The sequence below is a fragment of the Conger conger genome, chromosome 10 (genome assembly GCF_963514075.1).
Source record: "Conger conger chromosome 10, fConCon1.1, whole genome shotgun sequence".
Lineage (NCBI taxonomy): Eukaryota > Metazoa > Chordata > Actinopteri > Anguilliformes > Congridae > Conger > Conger conger.
Genome location: NC_083769.1, coordinates 44,473,140 through 44,496,504, shown reverse-complemented (window position 1 = coordinate 44,496,504; position 23,365 = coordinate 44,473,140). Strand labels below are relative to the sequence as shown.

The following is a 23,365-nucleotide window of genomic DNA, read 5'->3' as shown; positions in this document are numbered from 1 at the left end:
GCGACAACATCGTCAACTGAAGAGTCGGCCTACTGCAGTAAAAGTGAGTTTTATTATTTGGATATTCGACCGATATTAAATTCAAAAGCTTTACAGGGGATGCTAAGGAACCTTCAAAAAAGCGCACAGTGCAATAATTTCTCATTAATATCTACACATATTTGTCAAGAGCATCCCAACCATAGGACATGCAGATTTAAAACTATTATATTGTAAAGGACAGACCTCTTAGGTCAAAATACAGCAATTCGTTTCGTGAAAAATAATGTTGCTGATTTTTTGTCTTTCTGATGCTTCCAACCATAAGACTAGCATATCTAAACTCAATTGCGCAATGACACACTTCATAGGTCATGCCCAAAAAGTGAAATAAATTGTGTTTTTGATGCAAAAATCATTGTTATTCAACCGCCATGGTGAAATAAATTAATGAAAATCGATTTATCTGGAAATACATGAAAATGACAAGCAAATGCAGTAAAAACCATGCCCAAAAAGTGAAAAAGGCTGATTTTTTTAGCAACAGAAATGACACATGCACTTTTATCACAGTCCCTTAGTATTCCTTCAAAAGCCTTATAATTTAATGTCTGTTGAATATACAAAATCTAAAATGAAATTACCTTTATAGCAGTCTGAGCCTAGTGTTGAATAATTACCAATAATAAAGATATACATTTATGACATTAAGGTCAATAACACTGGCATTCCCAATTCAGGGCTGACTGTAATAGAATTATACATAATGAGTGCTTTCCCTGTCTCTCTGATGTGTAAGTAAAACACTTTTTTAGTGTTAGTTTAAGAAGTGTCATATTCTGCAGCCCCTGCCATGTAAAGGCCTTTTTTGTCCCTTAGCATCCATTAAATACACAGCCATGCAACAAAACAAGAAAAAATGGAAATAATAATAATAATAATAATAATAATAATAATAATAATAAAAAGCTGACTACATTTAAAAAGCACACAGGTTTTATTGCATATCAATTTCATGTATAAATTCTTCATAGCATTGGAAAGATTACATTTGGTATACATTCCTATTCTACAGAATTAACATCAGAATCAGAGATCTTTTTTCAATGGAATTTCTCTAAAGTACATCTTCAATAATCACAAGCATCAAAAAGAACCGCAATTTCAGTTTTCAATATTATTCTACAATCTTCTCAGATTTTCATTATTTGTCTCCCACAAGCATATGGTATTTATTTAATAGACATCTGCCCATCGTGTTTTTTTAAGGCAGTAAAGGACTTTAAGTCTCAAATCTACTAACCTAACCACATGTACAATAAGTGCATCTACGGATTTTTTTTTTTTTTACTCTTTAAAATTTAAGATACACATTTCACAAATGGACACCATTATGACTGCTAAACACAGGTCATGCACATTATTTTTAATAAACATAACAGAGGAGATATACAATTCCAATCCAAAATGAAACAAGCACCATCCATTTTAAACCCATATATTTTTTTAATGAATTTTTCAGACAAATGCAACTTTGCTTTCGGAATACTATACAGTTTAAAGGAAACCATTTTACCTTAGTTTGTACTGTAACAGTGGGGAAAGAACAGTGACCATGTCAAGTTATTAAGCCAGTGACCCTTCATTAGTTCCTTACAATAGCTGGCAATGTGATCCTTATTTGAATCATTTATTCTATAACCTACAGCGCACACTTACTACAGTAGTATGTGACATGAAGTTACCCAAGATACCATTTCCCCCACACATTTATTCATCCAAGTATGCTTCGGCATTTAATAAAATACTGCAAATTAATGTGTGTGTGTGTATATATATATATATATATATATATATATATATATATATATACACATACCTATTTCAAATCTTGTGAAGACTGCTACTACTTTCTCTGTTGGTTGCCGGACAAAACTGATATAACCCTGCCACCTGCTGGCACATTTATGTACTACAGTGCTTCAGTTTTACAAAAGTCTTTGCTGGTAGATAAATCACCCATTTTGCTACCCAACACATTAAATCATGGATTGTAGATCATTCAGAGAGTTTTGAGAGAGAGAGAGTTCTGAACATGTTATGTTACCCAGCCTGACAGGATTTCCCGTTTGAATGTTTGCAGCGTGTTTCTCTCCAGAGAGATACTTCTACAACTTTCTAAGACACGATCAGGAGGCTCACATTTTCATGTTCGTACAGAAAAAATGTACAAAGAGATTTTTGCTTTGCTGGGTACGTTACAGTCAGGACTCTGCCTTCTGATTGCCTCCACCTTTAACAGCATCTGCAGGCGTTCTCCAAGAGATAAAGTGCTTGATGAACCAAGTCAGCCTCATCCTGAAATCTCTTAATGCGACCAGCATCCACTTTATTCCTCCAGCGGCTGAGTGTGACACAAATGCTCACGGGTTAAGTGCTATGGTAAGTTCTGCACTGACTGAAATGGGCGTATGGAATGACTTTAAACGAAAGCTTCGGGGGAGGACGGGACACAAAGGCAGTTAGAACCTCTGCCATTTCTCCAACTCTTTTCAAGTGATGCTGTTTTTTTTTTCCGAGAGATTGTGATAGACCAGGGATGCTGATATAACACCTAAAATCATTTACCTGTCCACACAGACATGTTTGTTGCAAACAGTTTCCTATTTTCCTTCAGTAGGATTAATTCACTGGCTTCACAGTTCTGTATAAGTGCTGTGCAGAGGCTCCGGCCCCCTACTCATAACTGACAGATGGAAGGACCCGTGGAATCCCAGGACCGGGATAAAACCAAAGCCCGCCCCCTTCCTGAGATGGCCAATCAGGGTCAGCACAGCTCTCACTGAATGCCACACACGTGTACATAATTATGTGCCTTTTCTGCGGTGGGCGTGACGTTGCTCATCGTCAGGAGTGAACAGTCATATACAGTGATCAGTGTGCAGTGACCTGCACATTACAGAGGATGTGCACTATAACTGACCTGTGTGGAACACAGGCTGAATCGGACAAATAAAACCCCCGGTCCCTCTTAACGGCGTCACAGAGGGCTGAATCTGACAGATAAACCCCTCTCCCTCTCCACGGAGTCCCACAGGCTGAATGTTTGTTGAATTAATTGTTCATTCCAGAATAAAAAGACAAGCCGTGGACCTGGTGCAGCCACAGATCAGAGTACAGCAGCTCCAGGGGTAAAAAAAACGTGCTACTCAGGGAGTAAAAAACATGTTCTTATTTTACATACTGTAGATCACTAATAAAATGCAATGCCCAGACGTTTAGGTCACCTGACGTTTTAAGTGGCCATACACCAATTTCTAAGTGAATGTTTCCAAGAACGGTTACATTAAAACCTAAACCTTTTTTTCCACACAAAACACTCTGCATACAGCATGAAATTGTCGGACTGCGGCGAGACAAACCAAACCTCACAAAGAACACTAATTGCAAAGCAAGAGCTGAACTACGACTAACTTCTCATCATAAATAAAAGGGATGGTCTCACGGTTTCTTTAGAATTTGGCACACTGGTCTCTAAGCAACAGCATCGATACCCGAGATTCACAATCTCAGGTACAGCTTCCTTTTACACGGTTCTCCTTCAGAAAACTCAAGTGGGATAAAAGGGAGTTCTTTTCTTTTTTCATTTGTCACTTTTCTTCAATAATGACAAAACAACCAAAATAAATAAGATACACAAAACCCATCAAATCAAACAAACCTACAAGAAAGCAATAACAACAAACTACAACAGCAAATAAAAAACCCTTCAAAAAGAAATGATTGTCAGAAAACAAAACATTTTCTACGGGTTATTTGGCACACATCACTCCTGCTACGAACGTCCTGGTTATTTTGTACAACATACAACAATATCATACAATTTTGGTCCTTCACTAAATAATTATATTAGCATTTTAGCACTGTAGTGCCTAAAAAAGAAACAATACTGTTTTATAGAACAAATAACATACAAAAATGTCGAGTTAAAAAATGAATTTGAATTTAATGAGGAAGAAAGATCTTTTTTTGAGTATTATTTATTTTTTGTTTTTACTATTGGCCCCAATGGGTAATAATTTAAATTCTAAATGGATATATTTTTCAAACAAATTAAAAATTCCTAGACCGTGGTATTTCGAGAATCACACTGTGTGTATTTGGAAAGTTTGTTCAGTTGCATCATTGTTAGTGAGCCTCTCCAGAACCCTCAGTACTCTCATGTTGAAGCCAGAGGTGGGCTAATGTCCATGGATTTGTGATCATCGCTGAAAGCTAGGCAGAGCAGGAATGGGTCTGACTAAAGCAGGAATGGGCCTGACTAAAGAGGCATTGCAGAAGCAGCTTCGCTAAGACTGTGAGGGGAATGTACAGTGGATCCATATTGCAGTGGAACGGCAGTGCAGTAGAACCATATTACAGTAGAACTGCAGTGCAGTAGAACCATATTACAGTGGAACTGCAGTGCAGTAGAACCATATTACAGTGGAACTGCAGTGCAGCAGAACCATATTACAGTGGAACTGCAGCACAGTGGATCCATATTACATTGGAACTGCAGTGCAGTAGAACCATATTACAGTGGAACTGCAGCACAGTGGATCCATATTACAGTGGGACTGCAGTGCAGTGGAACCATATTACAGTGGGACTGCAGTGCAGTGGAACCATATTACAGTGGAACTGCTGTACAGTGGAACCATATTACAGTGGAACTGCAGTGCAGAAGAACCATATTACAGTGGAACTGCAGTGCAGTAGAACCATATTACAGTGACGCTGCAGTGCAGAGGAACCATATTACAGTGGAACTGCAGTGCAGTAGAACCATACAGTGGGCCTGCAGTGCAGTTGCCTTCTCTTTGCTGGTGTCTGCCAGGAGGCCCCAGAAAGAAATGAGCTTTACATTCATGTGAATTTAGGAATATTGTTTTGAAGGTATATGGTACTGTTGCTCTCTGCAGTCTTCATTTGAACTTGAACTCAAGTTTTCACAACCATGATGTCACTACAGCTTTTTTGTCATTGACAACTGACTTACTTTCAAACCCTGTGTTTAACATCTTTTTTTTCTCATTCCTTGCCGCTGTGTTGAAGCTCCGGCTTTCATTGGTTGATTGCGTGGGCCCTCCTCTTGACTGGTGCAGGCCTTCTGGATGCAGTTGCTGTGGCGACTACGTGGGGTTTTTCTGTGTGTGTGTCCTTCCTGTTCGATCCTGACCTGGCTGAGGCTGATTGGCTGATCTGAGATCAGGGTGGTGGCTGATTGGCGGATGAGCAGGGCTGAGCGCTCTTTTGCCTCTCTCTGGCCACAGACACACAGGGCAGGAGACGCGGGTCCTTTGCCTTCTCCCCTTGGCGTCACTTTGTCCATTCTGTGGTCCGTCTGTCTCTCTTTCTCTCCCTCCCTCCACCTTCCTCGCTCTCTCTCTCTCTCGCTCTCCTAGATGTGATTGAGTGGGTGAAAGCTGCTCCCCTCCGAGGTGGCCCCTCCCATGTTCAGCCAAGCATCCAGGGAATTCTGGGAGGATGCGTGCAAAGGATTGTTTTCAGACAGAGACAGCATCATTGCATAAGCCTGGAGGAGACACAACCGAGAGAGCACATTTAACAGGCTGAAGGAGCCGTGCAGCACTGTTACCATCTCGCCGTCAAACTCAACAATGAGGACAAGTCTAAAGACTTTTACAGAAATACAGTACTGTCTTAGGCACCCTAGACTTTATTAAATACATGTTCATTTTTTTGTGTGTGTTAGTATAAAAGACCACATTTGAGATTTCCAAATATTCATTTTCCAAAAGATTTCATTTTACAGAGACATTTTTGTATTTGATTTTAAAAAGTAACATATTACTGTGAGCAATTGACTACTTGTTACATAAAAACTTGATCAAGGCTGTCTGAGATCAGAAGCAAGGAGCCAACCAAGAAGAACTGTGGCAAGTTGTCCAACATGCTTGGAACAACCTCCCCTCTGATTGTCTTATAGAACTCCAGGACAGCGTTGGCTATCTCAGAGAAGTGATGCAGTTTTAATGCCGAAGGGTTGAACTATTCTGCCAAATTACTAAATGTAATGTAAAATGTATAGTATGTTTATTTAGGACCTTTCATTTAATTATTTTTGAAAGAATCTTATCTGTACAGAATGTTATACTGGTGCCTAAGACTTTTGCACAGTTCTGAATTAAGAATAAAAGTAACTGAACTGAGACTTTATATTCTTATGATATTTGTGTGGTGAGGCCTCTAGTCTTTCCACTGTAGTAAAGTCTACACATCAACATTTCCCATCAATGACTTTTAGTAGTAGTAAGAAACAATTACTTAGGAATAAGTAAAACTCAAGAAGTCAGAGAAACCACCCAACCACCCAATTCAGAGAAAGTGGAAGATTTTGAGAGCAAGAAGAAAGTTAATAAGTTAGTAAAGGAAGGGGACAAAACACAAGATTATTGTAGACTTTTTCATCCATAAGTAGGAACTGGGTCTCGTGTGCAACTGAAGAGGAGAGCCACACAACTCCAGAGTGTTTGAGAAACGGGCTGCGTCCCCAGCACTGTCCGAGCAGCTATCGAGCACAGCTGAGAAAGCTATTGAGCAGCCACTATGGAAACCATTCTCATAACCGTAGTTTATTTCACTAAAACGTGAAATACAAAGTGTTCTGTCACTGCTGTCCGGACGGTTCCTTGCGTGAGTCCGTGTTGGGCGACGTACCTGTGTCTTAGCCTGCCTGTACAGCGTCTCTTTCAGGGCTTCCGACTCTAAGGACGTGTTAAATATGTCTTTAACGTCAAAGGGCTCCTCTGTGGCCTTATGGAGGTCCAGGCCCTTGGTAAAGCTGGGGAGCGGGTCCAGGTCTAACAGCCCTGCGTCCTCCTCCTCAATACACCTGCACCAGAACCGGGGGGGGGGGGGGGGGAGAGGAGCGGCCGTGGATTAGCGGAGCTCCCCCAGTCCCTGCCTACAGCGCCCACTGATGGTCCACTGTGCATGCATGGGCAGGGTGTAGGGGCATCGATGTGGAATGAGCAGGAGCAAGGAGCAGGGGGCCGGACACATGCCACCCGGTGGCCAGAGCGGGTACTGCATGCACAAGCCAGGCTTCCCGTGAGCAGAAGTTGGGCTAGCTTAAAACAACACGGAGCTTTGTTCCTGTTCCTGCAACCACATACAGGACTTTGCTCCTCAGGGGGAGTCTGAAAAGCGATTCTTGAGGAATTTCTGGCCGAACTCCCATCGAGAAAACCCACATTTCACCATGGCAACTAACATAAAAGACCAACCCAAAAGACACTTTTGCTCAGGGGACGAGGATAATGTCTTGCGGGAAATGGAGTGTAAAATGAAAAGGAGACACATCGCGTGGACTCGGACAGAGCAGCAGATGAGATGGAACTGAGGAAATGAACGGGTGAGTGACACTGACACGGTGGCCCTGATCTGCCCTCTCCCTGCCACACACGCTCCTTAGCCTCAAGACAGCAGCCATGGAGACGCAACGAAAAACATCACCATCAACCAGCACATGCTCAGGCACCTGTTCTGAGACCCAGTCAGTCAGCTTTGCTGCCCTACCGACAGCAGCATTCACACACTGCGCAGACCAGTGCGTTTATTAGTAGTGTTAGTCAGAGCATAATCAACCAAGAGGAGAGAAGGTGTGTAGAAGAGGGGTTTTGGCGCACCCTGGTGGTGAATGAATGTATGACATGGTACGTAGGAGCGCACACATGGAACAGTACCACACGTATGGAACAGTAGCACGTGCATGGAACAGTACCACACGTATGGAACAGTAGCACGTGCATGGAACAGTACCACACGCATGGAACAGTAGCACATGCATGGAGCAGTAGCACACGCATGGAGCAGCAGCACAGGCATGGAAGAGCAGCACACGCATGGAAGAGCAGCACATGCATGGAACAATAGCACATGCATGGAACAGTAGCACATGCATGGAACAGTAGCACACGCATGGAACAGCAGCACACGCATGGAACAGCAGCACACGCATGGAACAGCAGCACACGCATGGAACAGCAGCACACGCGTGGAGCAGGCCCGCGGCTCACCTCCTGGTGTGCTCGTAGCTCATGGAGAGAGAGGCCGGCTCCTCCTCGTCCTCGAAGGCTCCCTGGGGTAGGGCGGCTGGAGACGCCGCTTCATCCTGCGACTTCTCCGTCAGACTGCCGTCCTCGTCTTCATCGTCTCCCTCTGCCTCCTCCTCCTCCTCCTCCACCCCCCGGCCGCTCAGCTTGGAGCTGGGGAAGGCCTGGCTCGGCGCCCGCTCCTCTTCCTGGAGGTCCGGCCTGAGAAAAGCCCAAAAAACACAGTGCTGGGTCAGAACAGAGCCCCATCCTGACAAAACCGCAAAAACACAGTGCTGGGTCAGAGCAGAGCCCCATCCTGACAAAACCCCAAAAACACAGTGCTGGGTCAGAACAGAGCCCCATCCTGACAAAACCCCACAAACACAGTGCTGGGTCACAACAGAGCCCCATCCTGACAAAACCCCACAAACACAGTGCTGGGTCAGAACAGAGCCCCATCCTGACAAAACCCCACAAACACAGTGCTGGGTCAGAACAGAGCCACATCCTGACAAAACCCCACAAACACAGCGCTGTGTCAGAGCAGAACCCCTCCTGCCCCTCCTGAGAGGAGTCCATCGGTGCCCCCTCCCCCCACACAAACATTCCTTTGGTGTGTCGCTTATTCTGCCCTTTCCAGAGCCATGCATCATTGATGTCGGGCCTGAATGAACAGCTCAGTCCTCAGTCCAAACACGCAGAGCTGTCCCTGCCACGCACGCCGCCTATTAACGACAGACATTTCGGAGAAAACAGCGCTGTGATTAATTAGCTCATTTCTGAGGAGCGAGGCAGGCCTGTCCCCGAGCCTGAGAGCAGAATTACTAACGTGAAGGTCTGAGTGCGGGGAGGGCGGGAGAGACGCTCTGCAAACAGGCTATCAACACACACTCTCACACACACGCCGACACACACTCTCACACACACTCGCACACACACTCCGACTGCTTTTTCCCCCCAGCTTTCCTACCCTGCGGGCTCACCGTGTATGATGTCATTTCCTCCAGCGAATTTACCCGTCAAGCACGTTACCACACTGAACACACACAGACATTTATCAAACCGGACCCCGAGTATGAGAGGGCTCGGACGAGACGGGGGAGGAGAGCCGGGCTGGGTGGGGTGGGGTGCGGTGGGGTGGGGTGGGGGAGCTCTTCAAAAACCTGCCTGTTCCCCACTTTCAATCCAGATTAAATATCACATAATCAAATAGAGTCTCCCTGGGAGAAAGTCCATGTGTGTGCAGACTGACGCAGGGACCTGGGTTTTGTCATCTAGTCTAAACACGTCAGTGGGGTGTTTGTGTTAGCGGGGGGGCTCCGTCCGTGTATCCTGCAGATAAATGCCCCAATCTGAGTCTCCCCGAGGGGACGGTGCTGCCAGCCTGCCCCTGCCCCTGCCCCTGCCCCGGCACCGTCTCTGTCTGCGAGGGCCAGACGCGCTCAGACAGGAAGTGCCCGTCCGCCTGGCCCCTGCTGTACAGATGCTCTTTCTCTCCGCTCTGAGGGGGGAGTCCCCCTGATGTTTGGTTTGATTCGCCCCCCCCCCGTGTTTACAAACACCCGCGCGGTGTCGTCGGGGGAACGGGGAGATAGCGGGGCGGTGGGGCGCAGTCACGGGTCGGGGTGAGAGCGTTTTGGGGCAGACAGAAAACAGAGCACTTATTTGAATTACAGATATTAAAATGCCAAGCCTGCTTGTCTCAGACAGGACGGGCTATTGATCCCAGATGGCGGGGGCTAAATTATCCCCCGGCCCCCTCTTTCATGTCCCGGGGGGGGGAGGAGATCAGCCCCTCACTGGCCCATGAAAGAAGACACCCAGATCAGGAAAGACCAACGTCAAACTCAAAGCCCAAACGTCCGTTAGGTGCTCCCTCTCACCAAAAATGGCCGCTCTCTCCTCCTCTCTCCACAGGCAGAAACTACAGCCACCCACAGGCCTGCACCGGGCCTTCTGCAGACTGTAACCAGCACTGGCAACGGCACATTTTTGTCACTAATGAGTTTTGTTGTGTGTTTTCATAAGCGGAGACGTACACACTGGTGTAAATCTGGCTATGGTTAGGACTGTAACAGGCCTCGGAGGAGAGTAAATGGGTCGTTCAGAATGCTCTCTCTCTCTCTCTCCCTCTCTCTCAGGGCAGAATTCAGGCTTGTGGGATCCACACGTGTCTGCAGGCCTGCCCTGAGGTTTTTGACGCTGGGGCGCTGAGGAGGGGAGGGGGTTACACAGTCCTACATGTAGGGGGTTAGCGAACAGTGAGCAGAAGTGCCGGTCATGCTGCCCTGCTCTCCTCCACCAACACACTCCCACAAAAATACAGAGACAGGTGAGGTACGTTTCTGTCCTTCAAGGATCATATTTCCCGAATGTGCCCTGAAAGTACCGTAATGTTCTCTTTGGGTACAAATGAGTACGTTTTCAAAGCAAAAAAGGTCGACGTCAAGTATAATTTGCTGAATAGCGGTACCATTTTATGTACCTATAGGGTACCACCCAGCAAAAAGCATTTGTACCTTTTTAGGCACTTTTCATACCATATTTCTGAGAGCACAGTTAGGAGTTCAACATGATGCCCTGGTCCCCAGCAGCACAGCACTAGACTCCAGGGCCTACTGGACGACCCTGCTGCTGCTGGTCCTAACAAGTGTTTTTGTCTCGGAGTCTTAAGATCTTATTAGCTTTTTTAAACTCTTTACTCTTTACTTGACAAGTGAAAATTTCTCATTCCATTTGCAAATCTTGAAATGAGCAAAACTACCTGACCTTACTGGCACTATTTTTTGTCTTATTCAGCAAAAAAGTTAAAGAAATATGATTTTAAGTCTCACTATAAGACTAAAATACTTGCTGAGATTCACCTTTCGAGATTAGTGTGTCCTTGCACACGTGTGTGTTGAATATGCATGTGTGCGTGTGTGTGTGAGTTTGGGAGTGTGCATGTCTGTGTGTGGCGTTAGCCCCCACTGTAGCACAGTGACAGAGTCCCATACCTTTTATCTGTGGAGCTGGACGCCTGGTTCATTTCGCTGTTGGAAATGAAATTGCGGATTTCTGAGAAGTACGAGTCCTCCTTCTCGTCTAAAAGTGCATGATTGTCTGGCTCCGAGTTTGGAGAGGAGATGTTTGTTCCCAGGTTTGAAAGGATCCCAGAATGCTGACTCACTGAAAGCACAACAGACAGATCTGTGGCAGGACTGAGCACCACTGGTCCTGTAAAAATGAGACACACACACACACACACACACATGCACACATGTAAACCACATACCCACCCAAACACTTGCACACTCGCACGCACACCCATACCCACACTCACACACACACCCACACTCACACACAAACACACACATGCACATACACTACTCTACTCCATTCTGGTGCTTGTGCTTATCGGTAGTCTTTTAACTACTTTTTTCACAACTTATAATGAACTATTGTGTGCGTAACAGCCTGTAGTTTACAGTGCTAGTACGGGTGGTATGGGCGGTGTGCTCTGAGCCTCCGGCGATGTGCCACACACACACACACACACCTGGGATGTTCTCGTGCTCATGCTTCTTGAGGTGACGGTCCAGGTTGGTCTGCTGGCCGAAGCAGCGATTGCACAGGTGACACTTGAAGGGCTTCTCCTTGTTGTGGATGTTGCGCACGTGTCGCTGGAGGTTCGAGGAGATACTAAAGGACCGGTCACAGTATTTACATCTGGAGAGAGAGAGAGAGAGAGGGAGAGGGAGAGGGAGAGAGGGAGGGAGGGAGAGGGGGAGAGAGGGAGAGGGAGGGAAAGAGAGAGCAGGGGAGAGAGTGAGGGAGAGAGAGAGGGGAAGAGAGATAGAGGGAGAGAGAGGGGGGAGGGGGAGAGGGGGGGAGAGAGAGGGAGAGAGAGATGGAGGGAGAGATAGAGAGAGAGATAGAGAGAGAGAGCAGAGGAGAGAGAGAGAGAAAAGGAGAAAGAGAGATAGAGGGAAAGAAAGTAGGGAGAGAGTGAGAGAGAGAGAGATAGAAGGAGAGCGAGTGGGGAGAGAGCGAGGGAGAGAGAGGGAGAGAGAGAGAGAGATCTAAATGAGTACACTGTTCTACTATATAAACACTAATCACACAGCAGCAGAACTCCTCAGTCTAAACACCGTGGGCATATTACTGTTGATCTTGTTCTCCTCTTTGGACACATTTGTCAATGCTGTTCTGACAGACAAGAATTCCCCGTCCCAGAGGGATGAAACCAGACCCAGCTCTGCCAAGCTCTGCTCATTTGCAGAGAAACTATGCTTGTTTTTGTTGGGCTATTGAACAAAGATAGTGTGTATGCGAGTGAACATTATTGTGTGTGCGTGTCTGATGTGTGTCTGTGTGTCTGTGTGTGTGTATGTGTGTGTGTATGTGCTTGAACGCCTATGTGTGTACCAGTGAATGTGCCAGAGAAGATGAATCTAATATGATGACATACGAGCTAAAAGGAAAACTACTGGAAAAATAAAAATATTACTGCTGGTCAAACAAGAAATAATACAATATTCACAATGGCTATTTGCCAGTTGGAGTAATGAGCAATGTGTTGATGGTAACATTGGCCCCATCATGTGGAGAAACTATGACAGTGCAGGCCAGCTCTACAAAAAAAGAAACACTGGTTTCCATCGCAACCAAATACACAGGTCAGACACAGAATTCACTTGGACTGGCATTTAAGAAAATATGTCACGAATAACATCTGGAGAGAAGCAAGCAACAGAGATGGAACATAACATTTAGCCTGAGAGAGAGAGAAAAAACTATTTTTGGTTAGGAAACACAACGCTGCTCTGGGATGCTGTACAGGGGTTTTCAGAGACCTCAGAAATCTATCACGATGTGCGTGGGTCGTGGAACGAGGCTCTGGCACGCATATTCATATGCCGAAGATTCAGATTAATAATCAAGAATACACTGTGGATCTCCACATGGAATACCTCATTGTCGGGGTGAGACTTGAGCATCTTGGGTTTGTGCTCTTTGCTCTTTCAACGCCTTTGAATTCCAAATTCTCTTTCACTCTGTGAATTCAAAAGGTCCGTCCACACCAGGAACCATAACCGTACCCATAACGATGTGAGCATCCACGCTGATGAACGACGGCCTTCTGTGAATAGTCTCTCGGCTACGTCATCTACCATTTTTAACATGACGCCCTGTAAATTCGGATGGATTTTGATTGGCTGTCAGCGTTCTAGTCTTCATGCAGCTGGGGAAAAACTGCTTTGAAAGTGATCCCAACAATATTATTTGTCACTGTCGTTGTCGTTATAGTTATGGTGTGGAGTTATATTTTTCAAATTGCATATTTTTGGTGTGGACATCCGTTCTCTCTCATTCCGTGAATTGTAAACCGTCAGTGCTTGAATTGCGAGTAGTGAGAATCTCGTTCTCTCTGTGCTTTGTGAGTTGTGTACGGTGCCTGGGTGACCCAGGTGCGGTGGAGCGCCCCTCCAGCACTCCTCAGCCAGCCGGCAGGGCCAGGCCTTCCCCCTGCATCTCAGCAGCAGGGCCAGGCCTTCCCCCTGCATCTCAGCAGCAGGGCCAGGCCTTCCCCCTGCATCTCAGCAGCAGGGCCAGGCCTTCCCCCTGCACCTCTGCAGTAGGACCAGGCCTTCCCCCTGCATCTCTGCAGCAGGGCCAGGCCTTCCCCCTGCATCTCTGCAGCAGGGCCAGGCCTTCCCCCTGCATCTCTGCAGCAGGGCCAGGCCTTCCCCCTGCATCTCTGCAGCAGGGCCAGGCCTTCCCCCTGCATCTCAGCAGCAGGGCCAGGCCTTCCCCCTGCATCTCAGCAGCAGGGCCAGGCCTTCCCCCTGCATCTCAGCAGCAGGGCCAGGCCTTCCCCCTGCATCGCTGCAGCAGGACCTGGTCCACCAGACCCCGAGTGATCCAGAGGACATCCATTTTGTGCGGTGATAAATAAACAGAGAACAGGACAGGGGTGCTTTGTTTGGGCCAGCGGTGCGCCTGACTCTGGGGCGCACAGCAGGGCCCCCCCCCCCCCCCCCCTGCATGCTGGAGGGCTGGCGTTCAGCGCTAATTGCTTTGGGAAAATTGCTCGTCATCAAGTGCTGGAATCCAGATCCCTTTTCATGTTCCACACCGCTCACTTTTTTCTTTTCTTTTTTTTTTGTACGCTTATTAATTTCCAGACTTGGCGCATCACGGTTCATGGAGAATGGTAAAACGCCAAGAAGACATTTTTGTTAAAAAAAGGCCTTTAATCCCCCCCCCCCTTTTCTTGTTTATTTTCATTTGGTGGTCCAAAGGGACTTGAAATTACTTCATCATCCTAGCTTTTTTTTTTTCTCTAAGCGCTACACAGACCGTACACGATGCGTTGCGATGTGAATGGGGGTCTTTGAGTGGGCTGATTTCTGCACAGAGATGGCAGATAGCATCAGAAGCAGTCAAATGGCCTGTGACACTGTACAACCCCGCTGCAGTTGGCCTTGTTTGCCTGAGAGTGGCGGAGATAATGGCGTCTGCTATTTGTTAGGGTAAATGGTTTGTAAATGAGCTAATCAGCGGGCTGTTGAGAGTGAGCCGAGCGTGGAGCAGAGGCCAGGTCTCCCCAGGTCCCCGCCCGCCGCCGGCTCGGAGCGCAGCGAGAAGACCGCTCTGTAAATAACAATAAACTCAAATGCCCCCTCTCTCTCTCTCTCTCTCTCTCTCTCTCTCTGCGGGGACAGTGAACCTCGCCTGTTCATTTTCCTCTATGTAGTATCTAGCGTGCGTCCTCTTTCGTCTGTGTGCAAATGTAGCGTATGTAGCGTAGAGGTTAAGGTACATGTCTGGGCGACATGGCTCAGGCAGTAAGAGCAGTCGTCTGGCAGTCGGAGGGTTACCGGTTCGATCCCCCGCCCGGGCTGTGTCGAAGTGTCCCTGAGCATGACACCTAACCTCTAAATGCTCCTTACGAGCTGGTCGGCGCCTTGCATGGCAGCCAATCGCCGTTGGTGTGTGAGTGTGTGTATGTATGAATGGGTGAATGAGAAGCATTAATTGTACAGCGCTTTGGATAAAGGCGCTATACAAATGCCAACCATTTACCATTTACCATGTCTGGGAACCGCAAGCTCAGTGGTTCCATCCCCGGCGTAGCCGCAATAAGATCCGCAGAGCCGTCGGGCCCTTGAGCAAGGCCCTTAACCCTGCCTTGCTCCAGGGGAGGATTGTCTCCTGCTTAGTCTAATCAACTGTACGTCGCTCTGGATAAGAGCGTCTGCCAAATGCCATTAATGTAATGCAATGTAACCTTTCCTGTAAGTATTAAGTGTGTAGTATGCATCATCTTTTGTCTGTGTGTGTGGTATATAGTATGTAATATGCGTCCTCTGTTGTCTGTGTGCGAATGAAAGCGCAGCAGCAGGGAGCGTGTAGGGAGCGAGCAGCTCCGGCTTCACGTCGCTGTAGGCAGAGCTCTTCTGGGGTTAAACCTGAGCTGAACACGCTCCGCTCTGCCTCCCGTCACAGTGGAGCTGTTATTTCACCATGACAGTTCGGGGCGAATACGCTTTTAAATGTTCCACTGAGCGAGCTGTACGCTGCAGCTAAGAGGTGTCTAAGCCTCGATCATAGGTTTAATGTTTAATATTTCAGACAACTAGGGCTTTATAGGGTGAATATGCTTTTAAATGTTCCACTTCACTCCAGAGGCAACGCTGAGTGAGCTCTGTACTGTAGCTAAGAGGTGTCTTAGCCTTGATCATAGGTTTAATATCGAATATTTCAGACATTTAGGACACGGTTCTCAGTCACAGATTAAGCCTAGTCCTATTGTAAATTCTATTCTGAATGGAGGTTCTCCATACAAAACTTAATCTAGTCCAGGACGAAGCTTAATCTGTGTCTGTGGAACAGGCCCACAGGGATGCATGGCTGATGGGAAAACATTGACTAAATTGAACACCATGTCTTTAATGAAGATACAGATGGTGACAGAGGTGAAAAGCACTGTGATAAAAGTGTTTAGTGTGTGTGTGTGTGTGTGTGTGTGTGTGTGTTGATTGCACTGTCCAAATAACACAGACAGTCCAACACTGCACACCACAATGTTTCACGCCAAAGCCTGAAGTGTGTATGAATGTCACTCTGTCGCGTGGCTGTGCCTTCATTTTTCCCCGGCTGCAGATGTGCACCCCACAGCAGTTGGACCAAGTAGCGCTGTTTAAGGACGGTTTGTTTGGGTTGGTCGCTATCAAAGCCAAGCCGTCCTCTGTCTCCCAGTCTGCACCATTTCTCAGGGAGACAGATTCCTGCGTTCTGAGGAACTGAGCTTGCCTTCACGGTAACAGATTGCTTCCGGAAACAGGAGAGGGTGGAGGAGGGGGCAGATTTAAACGTCGACAGGGCTGTCAGAGCGCCCTGACACTGCCCATCCCGGCTCCCCGGTCGTGCCCTTCATTAGCCTGATGCCCCACATGAAGTTCCACAGCCCCGCAAATCAAAGCCTTCCCCGGCAATTGGCCCTTGCCGTCGGTGGAAAGCGCAGCTGGTCGGGAGCCAAATCAATGATAATTAACTGGCTCTATAAACAGAGCGCGGAGCTCTCCTGGGCGCTATTACTGCCCAACATTGTCCAGAACCGCCTCTCCACCTCCCAAACATCTGGGCCGGCCGAATCAATCTTCCTTCTCTTACTCCGTCTCTGCCTCCGTCTCAGGCGTGGGACGGCTCAACTTCGTTCGTTTCGGAAACGTGTATCAAATTTTTGTATATAGAACAAAAAAAAATACCTCGTATTTATCTTTTTTTATATATGTTTGTGTGTGTGTGTCACTGAGGAAAGGCCCCAAGAAAAAAATGACCGAAATATGTTTCTGCTACCTTACAAATATAGCAGCGTTGCACGGGAGGATAAATCACAGGGTGGTGTCAGGCAGTCTGTGGTATTTCGGCGTGCCGTATTTGTGTTGGATGGGAGTGTGAACTCTTCGAGGAGCAGGGGAAAGGAGTCTTACCTGTAGGGCTGCTCCCCTGTGTGTGTCCGTAAGTGCCTGGTAAGATTAGCTGACCTGGGAAAGATTTTCCCACAGTACCTACAGAGGTGAGGGGGAAAAACCCATTACAACTTTTAATATAAAACGAACCAGAGACATCAGCTAAATGAAAATCCACTTAACGTGCTCCCAATTTGACATTTTCAGCGACCGTTCAGTCACTTAACGTTTCCTGTGCTCCTCTGGTCCTCGTGGAAAGACGGAAGGTCTTTATGATCAGTGCTCTCGCACTTAATGTAAGAGGACAAACATAACCCGGGTAACTTCAGCTCTTAGGGTTCACGGAAGGAGGTTTTCCTTATGACAAATGCAAGACTCAAGATCTCCATCTTGATGTGACCTTTCACCAGAATCCAACAGGAATACTCAAGTAAGTACTGTACCTTTTATAATGATTAGTTTGTAATTAAGTCATATCTTTGAACAGTACACTTCCTCCTAAAGTTATATATCACAATCAAGTTGTATGTACTGTTTTTTACCACTAAGAAAAATGTAACTGAGGCACCTAGAAGAAAACAAGGCATGTTAAATATTTAACAATAAATAATGTAAATCGTGCTTTCCAGGGAGCTGAGCCACCTCAACATCCACCCATCTGAGTGGCAGCCATTTTGTGTCTCAACCTTCACCATACGTGCTGGTGGAGAAGGAGTGATTATAGCAGCTACACTGATAGATCATCATATGGCCAGCTTGAGTGAGAAAGATTAAATACGTAGGATTTATTATTTTTATAATGGCAACTTTAGTGACTTTAATACACATGGAAATTCTGTAGATTGTAAGTAAACTCCAGGTGCCCTTTAGAGAAGACACTCCTGGGCTGATCCCAGATCAGTGAGAAGTGGAGAAATGGCAGCAGCAGTGGAGGCCTTGTGTTGCTATGGATAGGGCCTTGTATTGCTATGGAGAGGGCCTTGTGTTGCTATGGAGAGGGCCTCGGGTTGCCATGGAGAGGGACTTGTGTTGCTATGGAGAGGGCCTAGTGTTGCTATGGATAGGGCCTTGTGTTGCTATGGAGAGGGGCTAGTGTTGCTATGGATAGGGCCTTGTGTTGCTATGGAGAGGGCCTCGGGTTGCCGTGGAGAGGACCTCGTGTTGCCGTGGAGAGGACCTCGTGTTGCCGTGGAGAGGGCCTCGTGTTGCCGTGGAGAGGGCGGGGCGCATACCTGCAGGTGTAGCGCTCCTTCCCTTTGCGCAGGATGGCGTCGGAGAGCGAGGGGGGCGGTGAGCGGAAGTTGAAGAGGTGATGGGCGGAGTGCTGCAGCGAGGCGGGCCCGTCCAGCTTCAGGGCGCTGTAGCTCTCCAGCTTCTCCGTCATGTTCTCGATGGCGGACATCTGGGGCGAGAGGAGAGGAGGGGAGAGAGCTCAGCTCAGAGTGGGACAGGGGAGTTAGGGCCTCTGAGCTCGGAGTGGGACAGGGGAGTTAGGGCCCCTGAGCTCGGAGTGGGACAGGGGAGCTAGGGCCTCTGAGCTCGGAGTGGGACAGGGGAGTTAGGGCCTCTGAGCTCGGAGTGGGACAGGGGAGTTAGGGCCTCTGAGCTCAGAGTGGGACAGGGGAGTTAGGGCCTCTGAGCTCGGAGTGGGACAGTGGAGTTAGGGCCTCTGAGCTCGGAGTGGGACAGGGGAGTTAGGGCCTCTGAGCTCGGAGTGGGACAGGGGAGTTAGGGCCTCTGAGCTCGGAGTGGGACAGGGGAGTTAGGGCCTCTGAGCTCAGAGTGGGACAGGGGAGTTAGGGCCTCTGAGCTCGGAGTGGGACAGTGGAGTTAGGGCCTACATGTTTTGGCAGATCCAACTGAGGACTGGTGTGTGTGTGTAGTAGTGTGGTGAGGGTGTAGAAATAGTGTAGTGTACAGACCATGTGTACTACCGATACCATGTGTACTACAGTTGATGGTCATGGCTAAAGACAACCGATAATTTGTGACTTTTTCCTTTCTCTACCATGTCCAACCGGTTCTGTAGTTGTTCTAAAGACCTTCGGTATGCACCCGTTGTACGTCGCTTTGGAAAAAATCGGCTACGAAATAAAGGTAATATAACACAATTCATGACTATGCAGAGTATGCAGAGTGTAGTATGCTAAATTAGGGCACCACAGAGGTAGATTTGTGTAAAACCTGGAGTGTTAATCCAACTCTAACGCATGAGTCAGATAAGGACGTTACAGTACTCTGTTAAGAGTTGATTTAGCACTGAACACTTCACCGTGAGGAGGGGGAGGGGGAGCCTGGCGAGGGAGCCGGCCGGCGTTCCCTGAGAGCTCCAGCGCCGGCTCATTACAGGGCCGGCCGGAAAGGCGGGAGGAAGCCGTACATCAGACGGCGGGCCCTGGATTGTGCTGCTTGGAGTCACCTCCCTGACCTATCGCACGTTTACAGGCACTCGAGCGGCCCCCCAGGGACCCCGGTCCCCGCCGCGTCAGCGGGAGACGGCACCGCGGCCGCGCTGAACGAGCCATTCAGCCCCCGGGAACGGAGACGGCACAATGCGCGCCGAGATACCCCGCGCTGATACGCCCCCCCCCCCGCCCCGCGGGGCCCAGAACAAAGCCCGCGGCCAAAAACATCTCACGTCCTTCCGGGTTCAGGAATACGCAGCGGCGCGGAGACTGACACACCGTCGCAATTTATTTATCCACCGGGCCGCGCGGTACCGCCAAGTCCACAACGCGGCCCCGCTTAATATCCCCCCCTTTATGTACCGCGATGGCCCCCCGGTTCAGTTCAGTTCTCAGAAGGCTCGGAGAGACTACGGGAGAGTTCTGTGCGTGTGTGTTTTTTGCGTGTTGTCTCAAACCTGTCCCTCCACAACACACGGGTTTGAGAGGGAGGAAAACAACAGCCGGCGATGTACAGATAAAGCAGAGGATTTTAGGACTTCAGATGTACTGTAGAGCCATCCCAGTGGCTCTTTTCAAACCTAATGTGAGCCTCTTTACTGGACAGGGGAGACAGATGTATCGTAGAGTCAAGACCAGTCCAAACAGTTTGAGCTCTGTGTGCTCCACAGTCTCTTAAATCGGGCTAGTTCCAGAGAAGTTGTCCAGGTAAGGAGTCGCATAAAGTCTATTTGTCCCGGTTGTTGAGTACCTATTTGATCCTCTTATATTTAGCCGGCTTGCTGTTGGGTATTTTCCTTTTTGGCAAGTTGGGGGACCAGCATGAGGAGGCATCCAGCACAAAGGCTTGCCCAGCTGGGAAACACTCTGAGGTTCATCCTGAGACCCTTTGAGATGGGGGGGGGGGGGGGTCGCGGGCACAATGGGGAGAGGTGAAGGAAAGGAGGGGGCGGGGGACAGATCAGTGCTGCCCCCCCCCCCCCCCCCCCCCAGACCCCAGACAGCTGCGTCTCAATGCTCAACTCTGTCAGCAGAGAAGCCTTTTGATACCAGCTGTCTGTGTGCCACCCGGTCACGGAGGGGTGTGTGTGTGTGTGTGTGTGTGTGGAGGGGGGTGGTGTTGGAGGGTCACTCACTATTGATAGAGGTCCAGATTTTCAGGTCAGATAAAACGGTTCCAAACAAGAGGCCCTATTCTGCTGGACACAAACGCAGGATGTTCCTGATGGACCCGACGCCATTATCTAGCCGAGCCAGGGACCCGAACGAGAGGAAGCTCTAAGCTGTGCACTCCACTGCCGCGGTACGGATGAAACAATGCCACCACTAAGTTTAGCCTCACCCACAGGCCTGAGGGACAGCTCGCCCCCATTGTGAACATTATTATTATTGCTGCTATTATTATTCATTTTATTATTATTATCATTATCATTATTGCTATCACCAGTTAATGGTGGGAATCATTTGCCCATGGGAAAACAATGACGCTGATCTATGAAGCTGCAGTAAATGTGTCTCGCTGTGGTCTTCCCAGAACACGACAACTCCCTTATTATAACTTGTTCTGGTACATGTAACGTATGGAACCTACAAGGCTTGAAGAGAAGAATATATACATACAGTATACAGGTCCACTAAAACAACTGACTTGCACTGTTTTTGCGTGTGTTCTATGAGGAGTGACCTGAGTGGGTAAGGGGAAGGGGTAATGGCCGAATGGGGCTCGTGTAAAATGGACCTCTTTCATATTAACGGAAAGAACGGCATGTGCTACGGAAATTCTGTGTGACTGTGGGAATCATGTGCCCATAATGAAACGAGGCAGCCGGCGCTTAAAACTTCATTGTTCCCCAGCTGGCCTGAAAGCCAAACTGTGTGACCCCCACACGGGCAGCTGAGGGTCAGTGCGCTGTGAGACGCTTCATAAACCCGAAAAATGGTCAGGTACCATACCGGATACTGATCCGAGCCATTAGGTAACTGTGGCCCGGTGCTGCCCGACTAGGACAGGGGTTCACCTCGCAGACTAACCCGGCGACAGTCACGGATTGTGTGACTCCTAGAGGTGAGCGTCTTTACCTGGGGGTGGAAGAGCAGGGGGGAGGGGCGCAGGTATTTCTCTTTCAGAGCCCCTACAGGATCAATCAACTTCCTCTTCTCCACCCTGCTGGACAACAGGACAAAGGGTTACGTACGTAAGGTCAGAGGTCGTGCCATTCTCACAGGACCCTGCCCAGAGGGCATCTGTTCATTGAGTGGAGTCAGTGCTCATCTGCAATCAGCCTGAACAAGCTTCCTTTGAGTTATAGACTGATACACACACACACACACACTCACACACACACACACACAGACACTCACACACTCACACTCACACACACACACACTCACACACACACACACACACACACACACTCACACACACACACACACACACACACACACACTCACACACACACACACACACACACACACTCACACACACACACACACACACACACTCACACACACACACACACACACACACACACTCACACACACACACACTCACACACACACACACTCACACACACACACACACACACACACACACACACACACTCACACACACTCACACACACACACTCACACACACTAGCTGAGCTGCTGACTGAGCTGGGAGGCTTTGCTGCTCTCGGGCTGAAATACCTGTAGATTGGATCCATGAAGAAGGGGGAGGGCTTGGCGTAGTGGAGGGAGGGCTGTTGTTGGGGCGGGGCAGGCTGGGGCAGGTGATGCTGGTGCTGGGGCAGTGGGGGCTGGTGCAGGATGTGGGGCTGGGGCGGCAGGCTGGGGTGCTCCTCCTTGTGGTGCCCCTTGCCGCCCCCGTAGACGTGGTTCTTCCTCTTCTCCGGGGTGCCCCCGTTGTGGCTGGCCCGGCTCCGGCTCCCGATGCTGAGGTCCAGGGGCTGCTCCTCCCCCGAGAGCAGGGGCGTGCTGGAGGCCAGCGCCAGCTTGCTGGGCGGCGCGGGCGGCTTGGCCTCCTTGGGCTTCACGGTGAGGTCGAAGGGCGACTCCGCCCCGGGCACCCCCAACTTCTGCAGGGGCTCCCGCGGGGACTTGGGCTCCGCCTTGAAGAACATCCCCGGGTTCAGCGCCCGGTCCGCGAAGGGGTACAGGGAATGCGGGAAGTTGGGCAGGAACTGGAAGGGGAACATGGAATGGTAGGGCAGCGACCCCATCTTCTTCTCCTGCAGGCCCATGAACCCGGGCCCGAAGTACTTCTCGGCGATGGAGGCGATGGCCTTGATGGAGTCGGTGGCGGCGCCGGAGGGCGGCAGGGCCTGCTCGTCGGGCGGCGGGAAGAAGGAGTGGTGGGCGGAGAGCAGGGGCCGCTCGCAGGGCAGGTTGCCCGAGCTGGAGATGGACACGGAGCTGCTGCTCACGTCGTCCTGCTTCGGCTCCGGCGCCGCCTTCCGCCGGCCCTTGTCGCGGTCGCTCTCGGCGTCGCTGTCCAGGTCGGAGCCCGACGCCGTGCCCGTGGTGGTGTCCAGGTCCGTGCCGCTGGTGGTGTTCACGTCCTCCAGGTCGCTGCCGTCCGACACGTCGCTCATCTTCACCTTGGACTTCCCGTCGCCGTAGGGCCCGTCCAGCTTGCCGTCGGCCTTGTCGTCCAGCGGGTGGCCGTGGCCGACGCCGCCGTTGTTGTTGCTGTTGTTGTGGAGCGAGGACGCCATGGACAGGCCGCCGGGCTCCCCGGCCCCGCGGGGCAGCTTCCCGTCCTGGCTGCTGTTGAGGGGGCTCTTGAGGAGGGGGCTCGGGGGCAGGAGCGGCGGCCGGGGGTACAGCGAGTGGGGGAAGATGCCCGGGAAGCCGTGGGAGAGGGTGGGGAAGGCGGGCGCGGTCGGGGGGAAGGGCAGCCCGGCGTGGGGCCGCGAGGGGA

The 23,365-nt window shown here is 49.3% G+C and overlaps 1 protein-coding gene across 1 annotated transcript in view; it reads right to left on the bottom strand.

Annotated features, from left to right (window-relative positions):
* Nucleotides 1-957: 957 nt before the first annotated feature.
* The window catches only part of prdm16 (PR domain containing 16), a 249,380-nt gene continuing 226,972 nt past the window's right edge, over nt 958-23,365 (bottom strand). Inside the window, exons 9-18 of the mRNA XM_061258651.1 lie at nt 22,297-23,365; nt 22,132-22,215; nt 21,523-21,610; nt 18,271-18,440; nt 17,060-17,137; nt 11,620-11,789; nt 11,078-11,249; nt 8,064-8,300; nt 6,703-6,877; nt 958-5,557 (exon numbers count right to left, since the gene is read on the bottom strand). The exon at nt 22,297-23,365 is cut by the window's right edge and continues 279 nt beyond it. Of these exons, the coding sequence (XP_061114635.1) occupies nt 5,423-5,557; nt 6,703-6,877; nt 8,064-8,300; nt 11,078-11,249; nt 11,620-11,789; nt 17,060-17,137; nt 18,271-18,440; nt 21,523-21,610; nt 22,132-22,215; nt 22,297-23,365 (2,378 nt within the window). The 3' untranslated portion in view covers nt 958-5,422. The remainder of the gene's footprint in view (nt 5,558-6,702; nt 6,878-8,063; nt 8,301-11,077; nt 11,250-11,619; nt 11,790-17,059; nt 17,138-18,270; nt 18,441-21,522; nt 21,611-22,131; nt 22,216-22,296) is intronic.